We start from the raw sequence: 14,424 nt of genomic DNA, 5'->3' as shown, positions 1-14,424 counted from the left end.
ACATACCAGTTACTGCTATTTCCTTTGTGATTAACTGAGCACACAAAATGTATTCCCAACAAAACTTAATTTGTTACACTTATATCGAATACAGGTATATATGGCTCCTTCAATGTTTCAAATTTTCTTCATCATTAGGTCCCTACAAATTGTTCACAAGTTATTTTTAGATTTAGTGGATAATTAAAGTCCCCCACAATGGAACATTTTTTTCCTTTGGCACTCGACAGCAGCTGCAGCAACACTGTTCTCCCTCATCCTACATGCTATTACTCCCATGAGAACAGAAATTATTTATTCTCTTTTATTTATCCTCATTTCCAACCTTTAAAAGATATGGAATAAGCCTAACATTGTTGTTCTTTGCATACTGTTGCATTTCTTTTTCTACTATAAGTCTAACTGAAAAGGAAAATTTACAGTATGCCTTATTTGTGTTTGACATCCTAGAATACTTCTTCTTGTTGATTAGCTTAAATAGCTGCAAAATGACTCATTTCCACACACAATTGTAATATAATTAAGTTACAACTTGTACATGCAAAACCTGATCACTTCTATGTTTCTTACACATCATGTTGAGTATTTGAAGATTATGATATTGGAGTATATCAGTGGGCTGATGATTATGAAAAATATAGTACCGGTAACATAAAGTGTCAAATAAAAAAAATGAATAAAGCTTTAAAAGAAACATAAGGGCTCATTCACCACCAGCAGTAGCAGCTATGCAAAAATGAATGCAGTGGTTGCAAATATTATTGTCGCTCACTAAAGGTATTTGGGTTCATCAGATAAAACTTCCACTCACACCCACATTTACAGTTAAATTACCGGGGAAAAGAGCCGCATTCTAGGTAAAAAAAAATGGCAAATTACATCTGAAATCTTATTTTGCACTTCTGTTCCTAAATAAGCCCTATAGACTCCTTAATATGATGTTAAAGGGAGAAAGTCTCCCACTATAATGTCATACCTCCCAATTGTCCAGATTTTTGCGGGACAGTCCTGATTTGACAGCTCAGCCCTCAGTCTCTTGTTCTTTCTGGAAAGTCCTTCATTTTCCTGTGATCTCCTGCACTGAATGCTAAAAAAGATATAATGTTCCCTATAATCCGATCAGATCTCTGTCCGTGTTTAAAATGAAGGGTGGGCGTGTCCTAACGGTCCCTGCCAGAAACAGAGTAGGAGGGGGAGAGCCAATCACAGCCCTGCAGTCACACAAGTAAAGACAGGCTTCAGTTCCCTATCAGGTCAGCCTAGCTGCTGATTGGTTCCTATCCTACAGTGCAGTATACCTAGAGCCACTGGCTCTCCTGCACATCCAGAGAATTCAGCTAGAAGGAAGTGGAACAGATGGGCGGGACTAGTGAGGTTTTGGTGGAATTTCTCAATAAATTAGTCCGAAACACAACTTTTTTAAGCACAATCCTTCTATATCTAGAGGAGTATAATTCACTGATACATTCCTAATTTTTATATATTTCTCCTTTAAGGTAGCACACTGATAAAGCATTTATATCTCTAAACTATAATAAACCATAATAAAAGCAATTTGTAAAAAAAAAAATTATATTAAGCATCCATTATAGTCTGTGTACTTGTTAATTTAAAGCAATACTGTCACAGGAAAACATGTTTTCTTCAAAATGCATCAGTTAATAGTGCTGCATCAGCAGATTTCTGTACTGAAATCTGTTTTTTAAAAGAGCAAATAGATTTTTTTATATTTAATTTTGAAATTTGACATGGGGCTAGCCATTACCTTACTTTCCCAGGTGTCCCCAACCATGTGACTTGTGTGCAAGTTTAAATGATATCACCCGCACCCCCCAGCAGCCAATCAGCAGAACAGGTAACAAGATAGCAACTCCCTGGAACCTCTCCTGAAGGATTCAGCTACCTGAACTTATAGTGCCTCCATGGGCTAATAGAACTGCTGGCACTTTATTGAATTTTAGCAAGTGAGTACACACACAAAATTACCTTTACTGCCTCCCAATAATTTAGAATGGCTTCAGGCATTTCTCCGCCAGCTAAAATACACTGTGAAACTGCCCCAAAGGACAATAGTCTCAATTAGCTTGTACAGTAAAGGAGATAAAGCTATATGAATAGAATAGAATATATCTTTATTGTCATTGTTACACAGTAAACAACGAGATTTTTTGTAAAAGAAGCAAGCAACATCTCAAAGCAGTGACATAATAATAGAAAATATCGTTTTTACTACTGTTTCATATTTAAAGCCATAATTGCTCTTAGATAAAAACATGGCTTTTTTCTGACAACGTGAGATGTAGATGTGTTCTAGGGTTGGGAGCGGACAGTCAATTATTTTCTCTGCTGACCAACATTCCACAAACTGCACACCTATACCCGGGTATAAACTTATTTATAACTAAAAGGGCTTTATTGTGTCTAAAAGCTCAACATATAAGTTTAAGCATCTTTAAATTGTTCAAATCTAGTACAAAAGGGGTATAGATAGTTCTTGCGTTTCACTGATGTGTATATTTCCAAACATAAAATACTTACCATATCAACCATAAACACAAAGGTGGTATTATTACACTATAGAGCAATGGTTTTCAACTGTTTCTAGGGGTGCGACTATTTAATGTAATTTTACCAGATATAAATCTGAATAAACTATTATTCAGAAGAGTGTATTGTGTATTGCTTTAGCTTATATAGACAGCATAGGTATCTGACTGGGGGTTAGTGAAGAACAAACATTCATTCCCACAGAGCCCATTAAAATGACTACTTTATATTTAACAGGGTTCTTTCCCTGGAGAGAAGAAAAAAAACAACACCCGGTAGAGAAACAAGAAGCCAACGGTGGTAAGTCTCTTTTAGTAAAATCTCAGAAAAATAAATAGGACTATATGCCATTCTGAATGTTTTCCGATGGCTCTGTCAGATTTAAACAATGTCCTATTCACATTTACCAATCTGGCAGGCCCTGCCAGCTATGTATGTTATGTGGGTACATTGGTTACATCCTCTTTGGTGATGGGACTGACAGATCCAGTCTGCTAAGGTGGGTGCGTGTGCAGATTTGTGATTAATCATAAATCTTTCATTTATCAAACTGTATATATAAATAAAGTTAATTGCTTTATGATGGTTGCGTATTTACAGACTCCTACATCTAAATCTACCTTCAGGGCTCAATCGGCAAAAGGAGGTTGAAATCCTATTGTTTCTACCTCCATATCTGACAATTCAGCCCTGAACATCAGTGAAAGATCGAAAATCGCCACGTGTGGGGCCAGATTAAGTGTAATTATAACGTCATTAGCAAACATTCCCTACCTTTTTCAAGAAAAGATATATCATTTTATGGTTATTTGGTATTATTTATACATAATTTATGCCCCAGTAAAAATGTGCAAAAAATTATTCAAAGCAAGCAACACTGTATTATAGAATTTCATAACAAGACTTTTTACCTGCTGTGACAAAATATTCTATGACTTTTCAACTCAATTCATTTATACAAATCTGTGAATATTTGTAAAAAAAAAAATCAACATTCAACAATGTTTTTCACCTTTAGTCATGCAAGATCAATTGGTATCTCAGATAACATTTAGTAAAACTGAACAAATATTATAACTTTTCCATAGGTTTATTTATTGAAGGATGCCACTCTTTCACTAAAATCTAGTTCATCATTACCTTTTATTTGCACAGTGCTGGCAGATCCCACACACACATACAAACACAATTATAAACATATCATATAATGCATTCTCCCTTTAACTTAGTTATTTTATTAAATAGAACATTTTAATAAAACATGCTTACCAATCTCTGGTGCTTTCTCATCAGCTGTGTTGATAGCTTGACCAAATAAGAATTCATACTTTGCTTTAGCAACATTCTGGCAGTGTGCTGATGTGCTGCTAACCCAAACATATCTCTCCGCCTATGAAAAAAATACAGTTTAAATTTAATACCGGTTATTTATATAAATATATTAATTTATATAAAGAACAAAAGCAAATTTCCATTTACTAATGGGGCACTGACAAGTAATGTGTTGCTGTAACCTCCCCAGGGCTCAAAGCCGAAATGTGGCTGGCACAGCTACTCAGAAATCAGGTTACTGCTCATTTTTGCTGGAAAGGAAGGCTGATGAAGGGGATGAGGCCCAACTATTGTTGCAAATGGAGGAGGCTTCAAAACTAGGTCAAGTTGTTGTTATGGGGGACTTTAATTATCCGGACATTGACTGGAGTAATGGGGTGGCTAAGTCAGAAAAAGCTAGTAGGTTTGTAAATATGCTAAATGACAACTTTTTATTTCAGGCAGTTCAAGAACCCACTAGGAATGACGCTATTTTGGACCTGGTAATATCTAATAATAATGAACTCATCTCTAACATTTGTGTGGGTGAGCATTTGGGGAACAGTGATCACAACATGGTCTCCTTTGAGATAATGCTGCAGAGACAGCTCTATAAGGGAGTAACTAATACGCTCAATTTTAGACGTGCAGACTTTGCCAGTATAAGGGCATCTCTGCAATGTGTCAACTGGGAAAGGCTTTTCATGGGGTTAGACACAGAAGGAAAATGGAACATCTTTAAAACATTGCTTTGTAGGTATACACAACAGTATATCCCCCTTGTAAGAAAGGAGAGGCATCGCAAAGCAAAACCTTTATGGCTGAATAAAAGTGTTATTGGTGAGGTTGGTAAGAAAAAACGTGCTTTTAGGGCATTCAAGTTAGCTGGGACAGCAGAAACTTTCATCAGGTACAAGGAAGCAAATAAAGCATGCAAAAAAGCTATCAAGCAAGCTAAAATAGAAATGGAAAGGGATATTGCAGCTAGGAGTAAAAAGAATCCTAAATTATTTTTTAATTATGTGAATAGTAAAAAAATGAAGCAAGAAGGGGTGGGAACTTTATTATCACGGGGGGGTAAGTTGGTTGATGAGAACGGGGAAAAAGCTGAAATTTTGAACTCTTATTTTTCATCTGTCTATACATCTGAGGAGCCAGATAATGAAGGCTTCCCTTGTAATATGCCCAGTTCTAGTAATTTAGCTACTGACGCATGGGTCACTCGGGAGGAAATTCAAAAGAGACTTGAACATGTAAAGGTAAACAAAGGTCCAGGGCCAGATGGGATTCATCCCAGGGTATTAAATGAGCTGAGCGCTGTGATTGCCAAACCTCTTCACTTAATTTTTCAGGATTCATTGAGGTCTGGCATGGTGCCAAGAGACTGGCGGATTGCTAATGTGGTGCCGTTATTTAAAAAGGGATCCCGTTCTCAGCCTGAAAACTATAGGCCTGTTAGTCTGACATCAGTAGTAGGAAAACTTTTGGAAGGGGTAATAAGGGATAGGGTACTTGAATACATTGCAGTTCACAATACTATTAGTTTGTGCCAGCATGGTTTTATGCGTAACAGATCTTGCCAGACTAATTTAGTCGCCTTTTATGAGGAGGTGAGCAGGAACCTTGATGCTGGAATGGCAGTTGATGTCATCTACTTGGACTTTGCTAAAGCGTTTGATACAGTACCTCACAGAAGGTTAATGATCAAATTAAGGAATATTGGCCTAGAACATAATATTTGTAATTGGATAGAGAACTGGCTGAAGGATAGAGTACAAAGAGTGGTTGTAAATGGAACATTTTCTAATTGGACCAGTGTGGTTAGAGGAGTACCGCAGGGGTCAGTCCTTGGGCCTTTGCTTTTTAACTTGTTTATTAATGACCTGGAGGTGGGCATAGACAGTACTGTTTCTATTTTTGCTGATGACACTAAATTGTGCAAAACTATAAGTTCCATGCAGGATGCTGCCGCTTTGCAGAGCGATTTGACAAAATTAGATAACTGGGCAGCAAACTGGAAAATGAGGTTCAATGTTGATAAGTGCAAAGTTATGCACTTTGGTAGAAATAATATAAACGCAAACTATCTTCTGAATGGGAGTGTGTTGGGGGTTTCCTTAATGGAGAAGGATCTAGGGGTTTTTGTTGATAACAAGTTGTCTAATGCCAGGCAGTGTCATTCTGTGGCTACTAAAGCAAATAAAGTGCTGTCTTGTATAAAAAAGGGCATTGACTCAAGGGATGAGAACATAATTTTGCCCCTTTATAGGTCCCTGGTAAGGCCTCACCTTGAGTATGCAGTGCAGTTTTGGGCTCCAGTCCTTAAGAAAGATATTAATGAGCTGGAGAAAGTGCAGCGACGTGCAACTAAACTGGTTAAGGGGATGGAAGATTTAAACTATGAGGTGAGACTGTCGAGGTTGGGGTTGTTCTCTCTGGAAAAGAGGCGCTTGCGAGGGGACATGATTACTCTGTACAAGTACATTAGAGGGGATTATAGGCAGTTGGGGGATGTTCTTTTTTCCCATAAAAACAATCAGCGCACCAGAGGTCACCCCTTTAGATTAGAGGAAAGGAGCTTCCATTTGAAGCAGCGTAGGTGGTTTTTCACGGTGAGGGCAGTGAGGTTATGGAATGCCCTTCCTAGTGATGTGGTAATGGCAGATTCTGTTAATGCCTTTAAGAGGGGCCTGGATGAGTTCTTGATCAATCAGAATATCCAAGGCTATTGTGATACTAATATCTACAGTTAGTACTAGTGGTTGTATATATAGTGTATGTGAGTGTATAGATTGGTAGGTGTGGGTTAAGTGTGCTGGGTTTACTTGGATGGGTTGAACTTGATGGACACTGGTCTTTTTTCAACCCTATGTAACTATGTAACTATGTAACTATGAATACTGACTGTACTGTTTTTCAAGGGCTCAAAAGTAATTGGACAGTTGACTCAAAGGCTATTTCATGGGCAGGTGTTGGCAAGTCCGTTGTTATGTCATTATCAATTAAGCAGATAAAAGGCCTGGAGTTGATTTGAGGTGTGGTGCTTGCATGTGGAAGATTTTGCTGTGCACAGACAATATGCGGTCAAAGGAACTCTTCGTGCAGGTGAAAGAAGCCATCCTTAAGATGAGAAAACAGAAAAAAAACCATCCGAGAAATTGCTACAATATTAGGAGTGGCAAAATCTACAGTTTGGTACTTCCTGAGAAAGAAAACAAGCACTGGTGAACTCAAAAAGACCTGGACATCCACGGAAAACAACAGTGGTGGATGATCATAGAATCATTTCCATGCTAAAGAGAAACCCCTTCACAACAGCCAACCAAGTGAACAACACTCTTCAAGGGGTAGGCGTATTGATATCCAAGTCTACCATAAAGAGAAGACTGCATGAAAGTAAATACAGAGGGTGAAAAGCCTCTCATAAGCCTCAAGAATAGAAAGACAAGATTGGACTTTGCTAAAGAACATCTAAAAAAAGCCAGCACAGTTCTGGAAAAACATTCTTTGGACAGATGAGACCAAGATCAACCTATACCAGAATAATGGCAATGAAAGCAATACCACATCATCTGTAAAACACGGTGGAGGCAGTGTGATGGCTTGGGCGTGAATGGCTGCCAGTGGCATCGGGACACTAGTGTTTATTGATGATGTGACACAGGACAGAAGCAGCAGAATGAATTCTGAGGTGTTCAGAGACTTCAGAGAAATGCCTGCTCAAATCCAGCTAAATGCAGTCAAATTGATTGGGCGGCGTCTCTTGATACAGATGGACAATGACCCAAAACACACAGCCAGTCAAGTCACCTAGGAGTTTAGTAAAGGAAAGAAGTGAAAAATTCTTGAATGGCCAAGTCAGTCACCTGATCTTAACCCAAGTGATCATGCATTTCACTTGTTAAAGACTTAACTTCGGACAGAAAGGCCCACAAACAAACAGCAACTGAAAGCTGCTGCAGTAAAGGCCTGGCAGAGCATTAAAAAAGAGGAAACCCAGCATCTGATGATGTCCATGAGTTCAAGATTTCAGGCTGTCATTGCTGGCAAAGGGTTTTCAACTAAGTATTAGAAATGAACATTTTATTTCCAGTTGTTTAATTTTTCCAATTACTTTTGAGCCCTTGAAATAAAGAGATTGTGTCAAAAAAATGCTTTAGTAGCCTCACATTTTTATGAAATCGTTTTGTTCACCCCACTGAATTAAAGTTGAAAGTCTGCACTTCAACTGCATCTGAGTTGTTTCATTTAAACTTCATTGTGGTAATGTACAGGACCAAAAAGTTGTCTCTGTCCAAATATTTATGGACTTAACTGTATATTACAATAAACACAGACTAATAAACCAGTGAAATTCTTTTTTCCAGAGAAACAGCTAAATCAAATAAACACATTATACACAATATTCATCTTTTGCTGAAACACACAGGCTATAGACACTAAAATACAATAAAGTACATATGATCAAAGAATATGGAAAGCCTGAAGGCATATCAGATGAAACATGCATTTTGTTTAGCTGATTTTCATTGACATATAGTAATGCTAAGCTAAGACCATAGTCTTCATAGATTCTAAATTTGTGCTTATCTGATCTTTCATAGTCAATAAATGACATTTGGTCATGAACAAAACATCTACGTAAAGAGAAATGTATAATTTATTCATGTTGTTTAAATAGTATACTGCAGTGTAGCTATTAGTGGTATTAAAATTTCTTCTGTTTCTAGATTTGTTCAATAAAACGTATTGAGAAAAAGTAATAAATAATAGGTCATAATTCATTAAAAAAAATATGTGCAATGTAAATTATTTTCCTTTTGCCCAAATAATTTTTCCTTAGCACATTTGCAAGTTAATATACACAAAGGGATCATTAAAACACGAGTTCGAATCCTGAACGGGAAAAAATCAGATTGGATACGATAATTTCTGAAGATCGCAAATATCCCTAAAATGCTTATGAAAAAATCATATTAGTCAAGATAATATCATATTGGCGATCCGAAAGTCACTAAATTTTCGTACCGAACGACTTTAAACAGCGGCAAGCGCAAGCACGGGTATATGAAAAAGTCACGCAAGCATGAAAAAATCGGCGGAAATACGCTCGGAGGGTTCGAATGAACGCTCCGAGCATTCGTGTCTTAATAAATCTCCCCCATGTGTTTGCTCATAAGCCAACAGGGAAAAAAACAACTACCTAAGAATAATCCCAAACCCTACTTATTAAGAATTATTTGATACTTATGACAAAGACTAATCACTAAATGGGTAGAGGACGCCTAGAAAGGCTTTCACATCCAAAGACCGGTCCCCTTTTCATCATGTACAGTACACACAAAAACAAACCTTAACATGACACAAACTTTCAGAATAAGTAATAAGTAAGAAAAGACATTATGATCCATATACATATATTAAAGCACTTATTCTGAACTAACTGAAATATCCTAGGTAAGATAATCTTCTAAAATAATTTCATGAATTTTACCTTCTCTTTATCTGTCATTTTGCTTATGCACTAAAATTTAAGCAAAGAGGTTTGCCAGTAACTATTGGATTAGCAAATATAATTATATATATATATATATATATATATATATATATATATATATATATATATATATACAGTGGCTTGCAAAAGTATTTGGCCCCCTTGAACTTTTCCACATTTTGTCACATTACAGCCACAAACATGAATCAATTTTATTGGAATTCCACGTGAAAGACCAATACAAAGTGGTGTACACGTGAGAATTGGAACGAAAATCATACATGATTCCAAACATTTTTTACAAATAAATAACTGCAAAGTGGGGTGTGCGTAATTATTCAGCCCCCTGAGTCAATACTTTGTAGAACAACCTTTTGCTGCAATTACAGCTGCCAGTCTTTTAGAGTATGTCTCTACCAGCTTTGCACATCTAGAGACTGAAATCCTTGCCCATTCTTCTTTGCAAAACAGCTCCAGCTCAGTCAGATTAGATGGACAGCGTTTGTGAACAGCAGTTTTCAGATCTTGCCACAGATTCTCGATTGGATTTAGATCTGGACTTTGACTGGGCCATTCTAACACATGGATATGTTTTGTTTTAAACCATTCCATTGTTGCCCTGGCTTTATGTTTAGGGTCGTTGTCCTGCTGGAAGGTGAACCTCCGCCCCAGTCTCAAGTCTTTTGCAGACTCCAAGAGGTTTTCTTCCAAGATTGCCCTGTATTTGGCTCCATCCATCTTCCCATCAACTCTGACCAGCTTCCCTGTCCCTGCTGAAGAGAAGCCCCCCCCAGAGCATGATGCTGCCACCACCATATTTGACAGTGGGGATGGTGTGTTCAGAGTGATGTGCAGTGTTAGTTTTCCGCCACACATAGCGTTTTGCATTTTGGCCAAAAAGTTCCATTTTGGTCTCATCTGACCAGAGCACCTTCTTCCACATGTTTGCTGTGTCCCCCACATGGCTTGTGGACAACTGCAAACGGGACTTCTTATGGTTTTCTGTTAACAATGGCTTTCTTCTTGCCACTCTTCCATAAAGGCCAACTTTGTGCAGTGCACGACTAATAGTTGTCCTATGGACAGATTCCCCCACCTGAGCTGTAGATCTCTGCAGCTCCCCCAGAGTCACCATGGGCCTCTTGGCTGCATTTCTGATCAGCGCTCTCCTTGTTCGGCCTGTGAGTTTAGGTGGACGGCCTTGTCTTGGTAGGTGTACAGTTGTGCCATACTCCTTCCATTTCTGAATGATCTCTTGAACAGTGCTCCTTGGGATGTTCAAGGCTTTGGAAATCTTTTTGTAGCCTAAGCCTGCTTTAAATTTCTCAATAACTTTATCCCTGACCTGTCTGGTGTGTTCTTTGGACTTCATGGTGTTGTTGCTCCCAATATTCTCTTAGACAACCTCTGAGGCCGTCACAGAGCAGCTGTATTTGTACTGACATTAGATTACACACAGGTGCACTCTATTTAGTCATTAGCACTCATCAGGCAATGTCTATGGGCAACTGACTGCACTCAGACCAAAGGGGGCTGAATAATTACGCACACCCCACTTTGCAGTTATTTATTTGTAAAAAATGTTTGGAATCATGTATGATTTTCGTTCCACTTCTCACATGTACACCACTTTGTATTGGTCTTTCACGTGGAATTCCAATAAAATTTATTCATGTTTATGGCTGTAATGTGACAAAATGTGGAAAAGTTCAAGGGGGCCGAATACTTTTGCAAGCCACTGTATATATATATATATGTTTTGATTTTTCACAAGAAATCCCGGAGTTGCTGGTCTTTTTTATACTATTGGAACCCTTTACGAGCACCCGAGGTATGTTATGTAGTGGTGTGCCATCCTTTGTGTATATATATATATATATATATATAAAAGAAACGAAAGGAGCACTCCCTACAAACAATCAGCTGCCCCAGGTGTTGGCCAGGAGTTTATGTAAATGAAGAACAGAGTGCCGCACACACAGGGACTTTAAAAAAGAACAAAAAATCTTTATTAATCTAACGTTTCGAACACTGAATGTGTTCTTCTTCAGGGACAAACCAAAAGACTGTGCAAAAACACCACCCTTGAATAGCCCACTACAAAAAAAGGTGCCAAAATCTAGTGTCTGTAACCTGTGATAGTGAGCTGTGGTTTTATCTGTGGACTTAACTGGTCTGTTTAAGCAGGTCATTTTTACTATTGGCATGGAACAACTTATACCCTCGATGCACCACTGTCTCTCAGCACTGCTTCACTCTATGCCCTACATTGGGCTGTGTATCCACCTACGGGCTTGAACTGAAGTTTCTACTTTTTTTAATAATAATGCGCTGCCGCTTATTCCCCTGCCGCGCCTCTGCCGCACGGTACTCTTTACCTCCAATTGGTGGCGTTTTTACTTATTAGTACCAGTGGTTGCCGTGGGTCAACACCATGGCAACAGTGGTACTTTTTGGCTCCAAATGATGATGTTTCTACTTACTGGTAACGGTGGTTACCATGGGCTCCTGGCTTATTTAACTGTATTTTTGCTACATTTGTTACATGTGTTATACTTATGTTTCACTTCAGCAATAAGTGTGTGGAGGATTTTTTACACTCTATTTTATGTTTGATCTACCATTTTATTACACTTTTCCTTTTCTTTTCTTTTGTACACAAGCAGTTTCCATGGTTACAGACACTAGATTTTGTAGTGGGCTATTGAAGGGGGGTGTTTGTGCACAGTCTTTTGGTTTGTCCCTGAAGAAGAACACATTCAGTGTTCGAAACGTTGGATTAATAAAGATTTTTTGTTCTTTTTTAAAGTCCCTGTGTGTGCGGCACTCTGTTCTTCATTTATATATATATATATCTAGCTCTAGTAAACTAATAATAAAAAACTTTTACAGAGCAGCAGAAATACTAAACTTAAAAGCTTTACATATTCAAAAAAAATCCAGTTTCTCGGCTCCATACATAGGCCATGCTGTAATGGAATGTGCATGGTCCATTTTAAAGTTTGCATGAAAAAGTAAATCAAATAATAATAAAATAAATACAAAGGTTTTTATATTATATATAATAAAAGTTAAACAAACTGCAGCTGCTGCACTGCATAGAAAAAATAATTGGATTTCTTGCACTAAATAAGGGTCTTCCCATGTCTGAGGTGTGCTGGTATGCTTAAAGTATAATTGTATTTATTCCTTTGTTTGCATAACATTTCCATATTGGAGCAAATCTGGCTGCACCCACTCATATGAAAGCACAACAATAAGGCTAAATAGCCCAAAACCTACTTACAATATAATTAGGTTATATTTTAGCTTTAATAGAAAATAGAACTGTGCAGTGAAGCTTTCACTTGCTCTGAAAATAATTAACAACTTTTATTGAGCTGTAATGTTTTCAGTACAAAAATTCAACAATAGCTTATTGTAATACAAAGACAATTTCTATCCTCAATATTTAAAAATGCAATATTGGGATGAATGTAAAACATATAGAATGTGCCTATTTTTAGGGTTAGAGATGTAATAAGGGAAATATATAGGGTGTGAGGAATTTAAACAAAATAAAAAAAATTGCTTTCAACAAACCTAAAGTGGCAACTAATAGATAAGTCAAAATTAAAATAAGGCATGTTTGTTCCAATTCATTCTATATACCACTTATTAGATCACTTGGTGTAACAATATAAAAACAACTAACAATTTGAATAGTAAAAGAAATTACTGAAATATGCCATTCATTCACTTATTCAGAAAGTAGCCATGAATCTACTTTTGTGCTTACCTTCCACTCTAAATAAAAAATAAATTGTGAAATTATGTTAAAAAATCTGAAATCGTAGGTTTCTAATACAATTCCTCACGTCACTGGTTATGCAAGACAATCAGCAAAAAACAAATTCCATAGGTTCCTTAATTCTCCTTAAAAGGTCATTGCAAATGATGAACATCAGCGTAACACAATCACAGCATAGTCTGACAAGTACCTTTTGGGAATTACCCAAAGCCGTTTCCAAATGCAGGGTCCATCCTGTAAGAAGCTATGGTAGGATGGTAAAATGTAGGACCTTTAGAAGAAATTACTTAACACAACCCTTCAGCACTTAGCTTTTATGGATTTTAATAATACTACTGACAATTAGGCATATTGTTTGCGCTTCATAGGCCTTTAGCTATTCTGTGTACACCATCACACCAGCTAGACTATAGTTTAATGGTAGTCTATTATTTTCAAAGACTCAAAAGAGATTTATTAGATATAGAAATACTAATACTGGGAAATAAGCAAATGAGACTTCAAGATCTCTGTTTATAAATGCTGACTACATATAGACATATGTTTAAACTTCTTTTATTACATATGGGGAAATATAATAAACAGCATTTATAAAAAAAATATTTGCAGTGTGACATTTCTTCCTCTTCATGACTATTTATCCTTTGCACATAGTTAATACGCTTGGCAAATAAATAGCAACTCAACCACCAATGGTATAAAAAATTTACAGTATATGCATTTTGTGTAAATGAAATGGAATCAGTATTTGGTTCCTATCCAAATTTCAGAAGCAGCCACTATTCAGCAGCACCTGGAGATATTCACAGGATGGAATACATGACAATTTACTTATATTAAACCAAATTTCCAGGCTTTGGATTTTTTTTAAGTTTCATATATTTACTGTGTTTGAGGTGTTTACCTGGCAAACAATTGTCATTATGCAGTTCATCACATTTTACTTTAACAGAAAACAAGTTTGGCCACTATGGATTTATATCTCCAAAAACAAATTCACATCTGGAAATGTTCAGTCCATATTTAAACAAGAGTCACATTACAAGCGTTTGCAGTCAGTACTGCTGAGAAATTTGAGCCAATGCACATGTTTTTCTAAGTGCAAACAGATGACTTACTACCTATATAAAACCTTCCCTCAAGGAAGCGTTTGACAATGATGTCACTGTAAACAGCACCAGTACAAAGGAGAAGAGACTAATCCACACACAAGCAGAGTATGTTCACACAGGGCTAGGCACGAGTCTTCAACATAACTATTTAAAATAGGTACATGTAC

At 37.1% G+C, this 14,424-nt stretch overlaps 1 protein-coding gene across 2 annotated transcripts in view; it reads right to left on the bottom strand.

Moving 5' to 3' along the window:
- The window catches only part of psd3 (pleckstrin and Sec7 domain containing 3), a 218,084-nt gene that overhangs the window by 155,879 nt on the left and 47,781 nt on the right, over positions 1-14,424 (bottom strand). For both annotated transcript variants that reach the window (XM_031904174.1, XM_002934005.5), the window contains exon 2: positions 3,817-3,937. In XM_031904174.1, the coding sequence (XP_031760034.1) occupies positions 3,817-3,937 (121 nt within the window). The remainder of the gene's footprint in view (positions 1-3,816; positions 3,938-14,424) is intronic.

This window comes from Xenopus tropicalis, chromosome 1 (genome assembly GCF_000004195.4).
Source record: "Xenopus tropicalis strain Nigerian chromosome 1, UCB_Xtro_10.0, whole genome shotgun sequence".
In the NCBI taxonomy this organism is placed as follows: domain Eukaryota; kingdom Metazoa; phylum Chordata; class Amphibia; order Anura; family Pipidae; genus Xenopus; species Xenopus tropicalis.
This window is presented reverse-complemented; position numbering and strand designations above follow the sequence as displayed.